The sequence below is a fragment of the Zootoca vivipara genome, chromosome 10, assembly GCF_965207765.1.
Source record: "Zootoca vivipara chromosome 10, rZooViv2.hap1.1, whole genome shotgun sequence".
Taxonomy (NCBI): Eukaryota; Metazoa; Chordata; class Lepidosauria; order Squamata; family Lacertidae; genus Zootoca; species Zootoca vivipara.
The window spans coordinates 46,761,719-46,774,113 of NC_142593.1; the positions used below are offsets into that span (position 1 = coordinate 46,761,719).

At 45.6% G+C, this 12,395-nt stretch overlaps 1 protein-coding gene across 2 annotated transcripts in view; it reads right to left on the bottom strand.

Moving 5' to 3' along the window:
• Positions 1-2,822: 2,822 nt before the first annotated feature.
• RAI14 (retinoic acid induced 14) overlaps positions 2,823-12,395 on the bottom strand; it is a 93,556-nt gene continuing 83,983 nt past the window's right edge. For both annotated transcript variants that reach the window (XM_035100963.3, XM_035100962.3), the window contains 7 exons: positions 12,077-12,163; positions 9,551-9,611; positions 8,677-8,795; positions 6,991-8,526; positions 6,368-6,517; positions 5,557-5,622; positions 2,823-5,315 (listed from right to left, as the gene is read on the bottom strand). In XM_035100963.3, the coding sequence (XP_034956854.3) occupies positions 5,214-5,315; positions 5,557-5,622; positions 6,368-6,517; positions 6,991-8,526; positions 8,677-8,795; positions 9,551-9,611; positions 12,077-12,163 (2,121 nt within the window). In that variant the 3' untranslated portion in view covers positions 2,823-5,213. The remainder of the gene's footprint in view (positions 5,316-5,556; positions 5,623-6,367; positions 6,518-6,990; positions 8,527-8,676; positions 8,796-9,550; positions 9,612-12,076; positions 12,164-12,395) is intronic.

A 12,395-nucleotide genomic window follows, 5' to 3' on the forward strand; every position in this document is an offset into this window, starting at 1 on the left:
CAGAGTTGTCCTGGTGACTGAAAAACAACCTTTGGCCTTTAGATGGAGCCATTGTTCTTTTTTTTCACCAGGATGGGAAGCTCATCAACAACTGAGGGGTTTTAGGAGGCAGATCATTAAAATGCTTCAGGCCCACTCTCCACATTCCAGCCACATTTAAATCCTCAAAGGCTGAGAGTCAGATTGTGCGCCTGCTCTGGGCTGCATTCAGACAGCACCTTATCCTGTTATCCTCACCTTTCCTTACCTGATCATTTCTCTGTGTTGTGGGATCTCTCACAGGACATAAAAGGCACTTCTGGAAACCTGGTGGGACTTGGTGGAAATTTAGCATGAATTTGAGTGCTGTTTCCAGAAAGCAAATGTGTTTGCAATCCTATTAGCTCGGAAAGTTTTGTGTTCGAGTGTTGCATTGTAATTTCATGGTGACAACCGTTGGGGCGCACAGTTCTTTTCCACCATTTAAAATTCTAAATGGCCACAGCTCTGTAATGTAACAGGCACTGCAGTGTAAAAGGAAGCTTCAGAAATCAAGGGAGAAGTGCCAGTGTTATTACCAGGAAAACTTAACAACAAACCCCACATCTCAATGCAGCAACTCTAGTGAGCTTTGTGGCTGAGCTGAAGTCCAGGCCTAGATTCTACAGTCCCAACACTTTACCACATCCACACCTTAATGTTTGGATCAGTATAATACCACTTTTTAAAAAAGCCATGGCTTTCCCCAAATAATCTTGGGAACTGTAATTCGTTAAGGGTGCTGAGAATTATGAGGATCTCCTCACAAGAAGAGAATTATGAGAATCTCACAAGCCTACAATTCCCAGAGTTCCCAAGGAAGGGGAATTGATTGTGAAACCACCTGGGAATGTCCTCTTCTGTTTTTAGGGTTGCCAGACTCAATAGAGGACAGGACTTCTGTGCCTTTAATTGCCCTGCTCTCTTTTGAGTCTGGAAACCTTAAAGAGAAACCAGCAGACTCTTTGTTTAATTTACAGCTCAAAAGTGTGTGTGTGTGTGTTTGTGTATGTATGTATACACACCTCCCCATCTAATCTGTGTGTATACACATCCACACTAAACAGGAAAGCTAGTGTGTAGTTGGTGGGCAGGCTGCTTGCTTGGCATCAAGCAGATCTCTGAGCCTATGTGCAGGGCCTGTACTCACAGGTGCCGCCATTTTAATTACTGTATACTGCTGTGCCCCAGATGTGCTTATGACAAGGTCTAATGGCACCAGCAATACAGGCCCATGAGACTGTAATTTTGCTCAGTGTTGCCACTGGGCTGCCATCAAAGTCTCTTATGGCCACCCAGAGGCGATGAGCAGTATGGAGTGACATCTAAACTCACTGGGGCTGCCATCTTAGTTATCAAAGTTCTTTGCTCTACTACATGACAAACTTGTGGCAATAGTATTAATATAGAGCATGCATCCGCCACAAAAGCCAACATCCACGATGTGCATAGCTGTCAAGTCTCCCGTTTTTCGCGGGAAACACCTGGATTTAAATCCGTTTCCCGCTGGTCTCCCAAATTGAAAAATATCCCGTAAATCCCCCAGATTTGCAGCTCCCGACTGGCTGCTTGCTCACTTGGCTTCAGAAATCACCTCTGTGCTTGCCCAAACATGTGCAGAAGCGATTTCTGGTGCCCAGACATGTGGACACGGGACACCCGGCACCAGACGTCACTTCTGCGCATGTCTGGGCATGTGCAGAACCAATTTCCGGTGCCGCTCTGCCCATGTCTGGGCACCGGAAATCGGGCAGAGCTGGCACCAGAAGTTGCTTCTACGCATGTCTGCTCCAGGTGGTTGAGTGGGGAAAGAACCCAAGGAAGGGCTTCTTCAAAGCAGCAGCTGGGGGGGGGGGAGAGACCAGTTCCAGGCCAGCAATCCTTTGGAAAGGAATTTAAAAACAAAGTGCTAATTATCACGATGTCGTTCTACAAATACATGGAGCAACTGCACTTGGAACAGTGTGCCTAGTTCTGGTCGCCTCACATCAAATAGGATATCATGGAGCTAGACAAAGGTTCAGAAAAGGGCAACCAAAATTGCCAAGGGTGTGGAGGAAGGTTACAAGATTTGGGGCTTATTGTTTAGAGAAAAGGTAAGAGGAGACCTGACAGAGGTCAATAAAATAATGCATCATGGCATGAAGAAAGTAGATAGGAAGAAGTTTTTCTCCCTCTCAGATGGCCTTCCAATGAAGATGGTGGATTCAAGGCAGGCAAAAGAAAGTGCTTCCTCATACAGCATACAAACTATGCAATTTGTTCCCACTAGAGGCAAAGGTGGCCACCAACTTGGGTGGCTTTCAAAGAGGATTCGACAAAATTCATGGAAGAATTCCCCACTGTCGGAGTGTGCTTCTGAACACCCATTTCTGGAAGCTGCAGAATGGGAGAGAGGTGTTGTGTTCAGGTTCCAGGCTTCCCATGGGCATCTAGCTTACCACTGTGATAACAGGATGATGGGCCAGGTGGGCCATTGCCCTGATCCATCATGTTCTTCTTATGTTCTTTAATAATTTGAGTTTCTTTCCTTGGGTTCACTACAATGTCCCAATCGCCGATATATTTTGGAAAGTGGTCTGTCTGTTTGCTGTACATTCAGACACCTCTTATGGTTTCTGACACCAAAGAGCAGTTTTTCATTATAGTTGGATATAATTGGACACCCGTTTGAGTTCAGATGGTGGACCGAACCTTTCAAAACTGCACTGATTTTTTTTTTTTTTGGGGGGGGGTAGAATTCCCGAACAAAACTGAGTACAAGGGTGCTAGTACAAGCATATTCGACAAAAAGAAGAGGGAGATTTAAAAAAGAAAAAAAACTGTTTATTTGCGGAATGAAACGTTCATAAAATGACATACAAAGGACAATCACTAAGCTATAGTGTACAATTTCCAATGTTCCACAAAGATAATCGTAATAAATACACATAACAAAAAAAGGTAAAAAGCTAAGGTTTTTGTCAGGCAACCTACAAAATGGTTCCTCAAGTTTTATACTTGGCAGCATTTCTTGGCATATTTTAGACCTGTTTTTTTAAATCTTTTTGTAAGTACTGCAGCAAAACTTTCACATTTCTTTGGAACATTTAAAAAAAGGTATCTAGCTATGAAACATTGTCCAAATTAATAGGTATTAGTTAAACCAAGGAGACTCAAATAATAATAATAATAATATTAATAATATAAAGACCCAGGAGATCCTATGCTCTTAATCCATTTAAATCTGGCTGCTGTATAAAATGGTAGGCTTCTATTTAATGCAGCCTTGAGTCCCAAGGTGCTAGAAGACTACAACCCTCATTATCCACAGCTAATATGGCAATGATTGTGGATGATGGGAATTGTAGTCAACCATACCTGTAGTCCCAGGGAAGGCTAATTTAGCTCATGATAAATGTGGCAGTCCCTCAGGCACTGAGTAAACTGCCTGCCTATAGACTTCACTTATTGAAGAGCTCTGGGAATCTCTGCGGCAGACGATAGGGAGTAAAACCATGCTGTAAGTTGAAGACACATGACAATCAAAATGGTTATTCCCTTTAGGTACAATGTAAGTTGTTCAGGCTTCTGGGTCTCTCTGACACACAAAACCGCTGTTGCAGCACACGTATGGTATTCCCAATTCTTCTTAAAGGCCTTAAAGAAGGCTCCCCCCCTGAGTCTTATACCGGTAGGAGTGCTCTTGCAAACTGATTTTAAACTTGAAAAACTGCTATTGAATCTGACTAGTTATGTGCAGGTCTCCAACAACAACAAAAAAGACCCCCAGAAAGCTGCAATTCTCATGGTAGGCTGGGAGATGCCAAAGCAGTCATGCTGGTTTGAGCCTGGTTTTGAAAGCAGTTTACAACATAAATCTGGTATGGAAATGGCTGGTGAAATAGGATAATCGCACAGTATACTTTCATAAAAATAAATCAAGAGAGAGAGAGAGACTCTGTTGCTGGATCCAATCTATCCATACCTGAGTGTATATCACATACAGAGTTATAAGTGTTATCTTTTTCTGATAAAGGATTTGTAGGCATGAAAGCAATTTGCAAGAGCACTCCTATGTCATACAGATGTTTACTGCTCTTGAAAATGAAAAACGCAAGGCTTCTCTGTGCTTCTTGGTGTTACAACATTTGGCAAGAAAGCTAGTAATTCCTCTCTTGTACATTATTTGGGCAATTCTGCTTCAACAGAGCCTTTCCCCAGGGGATTGGGATACCTCTGCTGCATTTTACAACAGCTGGACGAATGGGGAGAGAGACGGAGAAAAAGGCCACCGCCTAAATTGTTTTGGTATTAAAGGCTACTGCAGAAAAACAGATAGTAGTAGTAGTGTTAAATAGGCAAATGGCTTTAATTACAAAAAGACATTTCTAAATTTGAGGGCCAGTAAAAATATATTGTAGAGGAGATCTTTTACAAAAGTGAGGTTAGGAACCGTGAGACAACAGTGCTCACTGTAAACATCATGAGTTCATTCGGATCCCTTGTTTGTCGTTTGGAACGCTGGGTTTTTCTTCCCCCTGAGCTCCATAGCCAATAGCACTGCAAGGATTTGCATAGATAGCTTGACCTGCTGTTTGATAAAGAAACTGGGGTTTTAGCAGAATTAGCCGTGTTCGAAATTCATTAACCTGCATGTTTACGCTTTACGTTATCAAGTTAGTACACATCACTGGTTTTGTAATACGTACATGCCGTGGAAATTTCAAAATCAGAGTTGCATCTACTGTACTGTTATCCTGGACGTCGGAGGGTCTTTAAAACCTATGAACCGGTTTGTTCCCCCCTCTTTAGATAACCAAGAACTGAAAAATCCATCGCTTCCCCCACCTCCGGAAGATGTACTTATTCATATCCAAAATGCAACACTGCAAGCCAAGACTTCCAACGGCTTGCACCAAAGGAAGCATGGAGCCACTTTCTAATACTGTAGGTCAGACTTTGACCACCCCTGATTTAAAGTAATGGCAATTTACGGAGTGTTGTACGTTTCTGTGTTCCAATACACAAAAATAGCACTCTGGGAACTTTAGGTTGGGGGCAAGGGGAAGACATGACAACACATTAGCTCATAGTACATAAAAATAAAGAAAGAAGAGTGGCAGAGACATGTGACAGCTCCCTCCTGGGGGTGGGGGTGGGGATGCCAATCAAATCTCATTTTAAGGCGAGTCTCAATCTCTACAGCAGCACCATTAGGGATCGGCAAAAATTGTTTCACTTTTCTTTTGCGATTGACTCTTGCACATTGTCAAGATCTGCTTGAGCACTTTCTGGACATCCTCATCCATTTGGCCCTAGAAACAAATGGAGGATAAAAATATATTAGCGGCCTGTTCAAAATATCTGGGGGGTGGGGTGGGGGAGCAGGCTGGGAAAGGATGACTTTAAGAGGTGCTCATGACAAGGGAATGCCTTTGAGAGGTTGCACTGGCTGTCGTGTATGCAAACACTACCTATTTGCTTTAGTAATATACAGATATAATCTACTGAGTTCTTTAAGCAGGTGAGGGCAATTCCTGAAGAAGGCTCTCTTACCTGCACAGCATACAGCAGATGTGTCCTGTAAACAGACACTATCTCCTGGTGTTGCTTCTTTGTTTCCTGTAAACAAAGGAAGAGAATAAACATGTAGGTACTCTCCAAATTTACTTAAGCAATGGTGCTAGAAGTTTCTAAGGGGAAGTGGAAGGTGAAGCAGTTCCATCCATCCCATTCCACTCCTCTGTTGCAAAACATCCCCATCTAAGGGATATCACACTATTACAACATAATACAGGGCTTTGGCCCTGTATACCTGAAAGAGCGTCTGAACCCCTCATTGTTCAGCCCGGACACTGAGGTGAGGTCCAGCTCCAAGGGCCTTCTGGTGCCTGCCCTGTGGAACGCCCTCGCATCAGATGTCAAGGAAATAAACAACTTTCTGACTTTTAGAAGACACCAGAAGGCAAACCTGTATGGGGAAGTTTTTAATGTTTGCTGTTTTACTGTGGTTTTTATAATTGTTGGAAGCCGCCCAGAGTTCCTGGGGCAACCTAGTCAGATAGGCAACAAACAAACAAACAAACAAACAAACAAACACATAAATAGTTTGAACACTCTATTTATCTATTTACTATACTCTCTCCCCCCCCCACTTTCCTCCAAGGAACTCAAGGTGGTGTACAAGGTCAGCTCTCTTTTTACCTTCACAAGTAGATTGGGCTGACTGAGCGTTTCTGGCCCACCCTCACTTTGCATCACTTTGAACGATGAAAATATAGATAACACCCACTACCCCATCTCCTGTCAAACCTTGGTGGATGCAGAGAGCTACTTATTTGCACAATTACATAATCTATAAACTTACAGTCAGCTGGTTCTGTAGTTGCTTGACTTGTTGTTGCAATAGCTCCAGCTGTTGGCTTTGTCTCTTGGGTGTGCCAGTTGAGTAGGAAAGTTGGGACAGGCTGTTCAGTGCTTCCTTCAATTTACTAACTTCCTTTGTCATGTCCATTATCTGGGAGGAAAGAACAGGAGACAGCATGCTAAAGGTTAGAATAAAACACAACTTCCCAAAAGCATTTGGCTGAGAGATCTTACTTAATGCCAACCATAGGTTTCTTTGTTGCTTCAACCCCGGTAAATGATTTCAAACATGCAGTGAAACTGCCAGAAGGCATGTTTAAGGAGACACTGGTGAGACCAACTCATGCTTGGAGTAGACCCCTTGAAATCAAGGGAATTAAGCCCACTTACTTCAATAAGTCTACTCCACACTGAATATTTTGCCTTTTACTCAGGTTTGTGGGCTTTAGTCTTTTAGCTTTAGTTTGCCTGCTGTGAATACGGTGCTTTGTGACCACAGGTATGAGTGGGCATACCTCTGCATGGCAACTGTTTTTGATCTATGATGCTTTCTTATTGTTCAAATGTGCTCACCCCACCCCCAAAAGACTGAGGACTCCTGCTTAAGGCATCAGATCTACCAACCTTCCTATCTTTATCCTCTTCTAGTTTTGAGGAACTCTCTGAGGCCTTTTTCATTTCAAGCAGCTCTTCTTGAGCTTGATGGTACTGGTGAAGCAGTCTTTTGACTTCCTGTTCCTTGGCTTCAAGGAGAGTCCGGAGGCTCTCTTTCTCCCCTTTCACTTCTGAGATTTCCTTCCTCAAATGAGCAAGATCTGCAGACAGATTTTCCCTCTCTTTTGTCAAGTCCTTCACTTTGGACAGCATGGAATTGACTTCTCCCTCTGAAGAAGATCGGAGCTCTTCATACAATGCCCTGGGCACCATAGCTTCGCACACAGCGGCTTCTTCTTCCAAGAGCTCCCTCTGCAGTCGCTGCACATCGCTTTCTTTGTGCAGAATCTGCATTTTGAGCTCGCCGATTTCTTCTTCCATTTCCTTCAGCGAAGCCCTGAGAGAAGTGACCACCTGGAGATGCTCTGTTATGGAGACAGAGTTCTTCTTCTGTGAATCAACCAGGTTCTGGAGTTGGGTTGCTTCACTCAATACTTTTGCGTACTGGGCCTTCATTTCCAACAGGGCACCCTCAGCTTGCTCTCTCTGCAATGCGGTGACCTCCATCAGCTTCTCGTGTTCCTCCAGAGGGATGCATCCTGAATCAGCATCCTCTGCAACACCTCTTTTCTTGCAATCTTCAAGTTCCGCCTGGGCTTCTTTGTACAGCTGAGAGAGCTTGCTGACCTGCCTGTTCAACTCGGTGATCATTTGGTTCTTTGCATCTCTCACCTCCTCAGCTTCCTCACCATGCCCAGACTCCATCTGGCCTCTCAGCTTCTCTTGGAGCTTCCTGATCTCCTCCTGTCCCTCCTTGTACCTCTCAATCAGAAGTGCCTTCTCCTGGTTGATGTTCTCAATAACCAAGCAATAGGAGCTCCTCATCTCCTCGCATTCTTCTGCTGACATTGTGCTGGCCGCATCCCTCTCTCTCTCCGCCAGCTTCTCCTCCAGCTCTCTCACTTTCGCTCGGAGCCTCTCGCCCTCTTCTTGCGCCTTCTGCAGTTCCTCCTTCAGTGCCTCGACTTCCTCGCACGTGGCTCTGAGCTCCTGCAGGTCCACCTCTTTGCTTTCGGAAGCCACCAGGCCTAGCTTCATCTGCCTCTGGACGTGCAGGACTTCCTTCATCGCTTCTTCATACTTGCTTTGGGTTTCTCTCAGTTTCTGGTTGAGGTCGGAGCCATTTTCAGAAATGTCAGAGCTGTTCAGCAAGCAAAGGGTATCCAGTGTTCCGGACTGAAGCTGCGTCTCCAAATGCCGCCTCTTCGCTTCTGAGCTGTCCAGCCTCTTTTGCACCTCCTTTAAGTTGTCTTGCAGCTGTCTGATTTTCACTTCGTTACTGCTCGCCTCTTCCTGAGCTTGTGCTAAGCTCAGCGAAGAGCAGCTGATCTCCTGAGCCGCCGCCGAGCTCTCACTTAGCCTGTCCGTTGAGTGATCAAACTCCGCACAGGTGGAACGAGAAGAATCCAGCGTGGCATCCAGGTCTTCTGACTTGAGTGCGCGTGCCTGTAGAGACAGCAGGTGGCAGTATTTAAACAACTACCTTTTTTTGTAAGATCGTATTGTCTTTTCTCATAATAACTTATCCTTTTTGCCTTCTGCAAACATGCCCCCAATGTGTTATTGTTCAGTGCCATGGATGGTGCTAATACATACCTGCAATTTTTCTTGCAGTTTCTTATTATGCAAGGTCAAAGATGCAATTTTTGCTTGTAACAGTAAAAGCAAGTCTTGCTGCTCTGTTTCTGAACTTACATCCAATAAACTATCAGCACCTTTAAAAGCGAAACGGAAGGGGGGAGGAGAGGGAATACAATACAATTTGTCATTCTAGGCTTTCAGTCAACACATGGCTAAGCAAATCTGGAAATGGAAGGGAAGTTTGGGGGGGAGGAGCGAAAAAGAAAGCAAAGGAATGTCTCTACTTGCTAGTCTTTTTTGTGAATTAGCCTGCAAATTTTCAAGTTAACTATTGGACTAGGGATGGAGAACCTTTTCCCATTCTCTTGTGGTATTCTGTTATGGGTTACACGTTGCCAGTGCATGGGGCTCCCCACCCCACCCCCCACCCAGTGGTTGCTACTGAAAAGGATCTGCACAGATCTCTTGCAGAGAATGAGCTATGGGCTCACAGCTGTGTCACTCTAGGTCTTGAGACTTCTATGGTGAAAATCCCATGGACAATGGACATTAGCCTGGAAAACCAGTTTCAGACCAGTTTCAGAACCACCACCACCCCGGTCCAAAATAAAATGCTACTTTTGTACATGCTACACTATGCATAGATTTTTAGGAAGATGGCAGAGCCTTCTTCCATGGAAATTTCAAGGCAAGGTGGGTCAAGATTGAAAAACAATGGGGCAGTGGTTCAACTCTGTAAATTCTACAATCCTAGCATAACAGACCATGATGCCAAATGGCAGCTTTCTATGAGAGAAGGCACCTTTTTTTGGTTGGTAGGTTGTTTGGTGTGGGTGAGTAAGGAAGGAGAAAGTGACAGGCCAGCCAAAACATCTGTCTTATACCATACCTGCAGTACTATCGCTCATCCCATCCTTGCCATCAGAGTGAATGGCACTGATATCTTCCTGCTGAAATGCAAAATACATAAACATTTGTTTAAAAAGAGGGCTAACAACATGGCACTCTTCATCAAAAAGCACAAATACGTGCACATCAAAATCCTGGCCCCCTGTGAAGTAACGGCCAATGCATTTTAGTCAGGAACTGTCAATCAGCTGGAGCTTTTTCAGCTTTTGGGATAGTTAAAAGGCAGGTGTTTGATTAAAAGCAAGCAAATACATTTGCCTATCAAATGTGAACTTAATGGACTGTATTCAACTGAATTCAACTGTCCACCCACTGTTGGCCCTAAGTTAGTCATGCGTATTAGTGTCAATAGGTATCCCGAACCCAAGATGCTCAGGGCATTGAAACTAGCCTGGTAGGACATGGGCAGCCAGTGCAGATGTTTCAGCAGAGATATCACATGCTATTGGCTGTCTGCCTCTATCAACAGTCTAGTGGTGACGTTCTGCATCAGCTGGAGTTTCCAGACCAGGCCCAAGGGCAGCCTCACATAGAACGCATTGCAGTAGTGCAGTCTGGAGGTTACAATGTTTGGACTACAGTGGCCAGGTTAATCCCAATCCAGAAGTGGACATAAAAGGTGCTCTTCGTTCCTAGCTGACAAAAGGCACGCCTACTGCTTAAACAACTGGTATGTTCTTTGGTTTCAAGAAAACCACTGGCGGCCTAACAACACAGGATGCTAAACGGGTCACTTGGGAGGAGGAGGAGGAGGAGGAGGAGGAGGAGGAGGAGGAGGAGGAGGAGGAGGAGGAGGAGGAGTTTGGATTTGATATCCTGCTTCATCACTACCCGAAGGAGTCTCAAAGCGGCTAACATTCTCCTTTCCCGTCCTCCCCCACAACAAAGACTCTGTGAGGTGAGTGAGGCTGAGAGACTTCAAAGAAGTGTGACTAGCTCAAGGTGCATGTGGAATAGTTGAGAGGCGAACCTGGTTCACCAGATTAAGAGTCTACCGCTCTTAACCACTACACCACACTGGGAGCAACACAACTGTCTTTTATTAAACAACAGTACTTTTAGGGGAGAGGATTATTCTTTTGTCAGGACCTCAGCATGGGGGCAGGGGAAGAGGGAAGCCTCCCCCTGCTGATGTGCTGCAGCCCTAATCTAGACTGCCTCCCCAAAGCTACTATTTAACAACAACAACAACTTTTATTTGTATCTCACCCTCCCCGGCCGAGACTGTGCTCAGGGCGGCTAACATCAAATATATAACATTGGTATAAAATCAAACAATAATTAAATTACCTCCTAAAAACAAGTCAGGATCAAATTAAAATCTAATTATATGGCTTTCCGCAGGATTACGGTTGGGAACAGTAAATGTTCATCAGGCCCAACTGTTTACGCTGTTCTTATATGGGCCTGTGAGAATGCTGCGAGGCCTCTTTCATACTAGTTCTTATACAAAAAGAGAAGGGGAGTCAGGCTGAGCCCTAACTAAAAGCCTGGCAGAACAACTCCATCTTATAGGCCCTGCAGGAAGATATCAAAGACATCAAAAAAGCAAGACGCAACTCCCAATGGTACATTTCACATCGCAACCCCCTGGGTTTTACTGATTTTCAGCTACGCTTTCCTTCGGAGAGCTTTAGGTCACAATTGTGAAGCTTCACCCTCCTTCCTTGGGGTGATGAAGTCTTTTTGTCACCTTAAGCCAGCGTTTCTCAACCGCTGTTCCGCGGCACAGCACTGTGCCGTGGGACGCTGGTTGGTGTGCCGGGAGACGCTGGCGATGAGAAGGGCGATTTGCTGCCCTGTCACGTGACTGGCGGCCGCCATTAGGGGCGCTGACCCGCCGGAAAGGAAGCCGGCCGGGTCACGACGGGGGCGGGGCGAGCGCAGCTCTCAACAGCCACCACCGCGGCTGTTTGTCTCGCTCTCGCTCCTCTTGCTGGTGGCGCCCGGGAGTTTTTTGGTCGGCGCAGGAGTGAGCGGCCTCTTCGGCAAGGAGTCCTGCAGAAGGTGAGGTGCTCTTCTTGCTAGCCCAGGGGTTGGCAACCCGCGGCTCCGGAGCCGCATGTGGGAGCCTCAAAAGGGAGCCTCACCAAGAAGCCCCAGCCCACACAGACAGGGACCGATTGGAGGTCGGTCCGTCGTTTGTTCCCTTCCGCTGCAGAAACTCCGCCGCCGGGGCTGCGCGCACGGGGAGAAGGCGGCGAGTGGCTCCGCCAAGGACATAATGCAGAACAGACCCGCAAAGGAACCCTTCAACAGTCTTTTGCCATTAAACTCCAACTTTTACACCATGCACTTTTTGCACCCGTGTGTGTAATGATTACGTCTCCCCTCCAAACTAAACTAAATATAGGGCGGCACAGAGTTGGTGTGCCGCGGGATTTTTTTTCATAGAACAAGTGTGCCGTGGCCCAAAAAAGGTTGAGAAACACTGCCTTAAGCAACTCACTAGAAACACACAGGGTTTACATTTAGCCAGAAGCAAGAGTTGAAAAATGGAGTATACCTTGGATCCGTGCTCAGCAAATGAAGACTGGCCTTTCCCAGACACTGGGGTTGAAGTTGTTGAATGCGGAGAGGACAGGTCGCTAAGCTGCAAAAGATGAATGCATTTCAGAGACACAAACTGCCTCTTGCTAGCAGAAGTCATCGCTCTCTGTTAGTCCAATACAAGCAAGACAACACAGAAGTTGTCCTTAGCCAGCAGCAGCCATGCAGTCAGACAATCACCCAAGCAACGGCTCAGTTTAATATTAAACTTCTTGTTAAGATGCTACGTGCTCTTCATGTGCAAAGCTGGTTTGCATCCGTCCAGGGGGAATCTT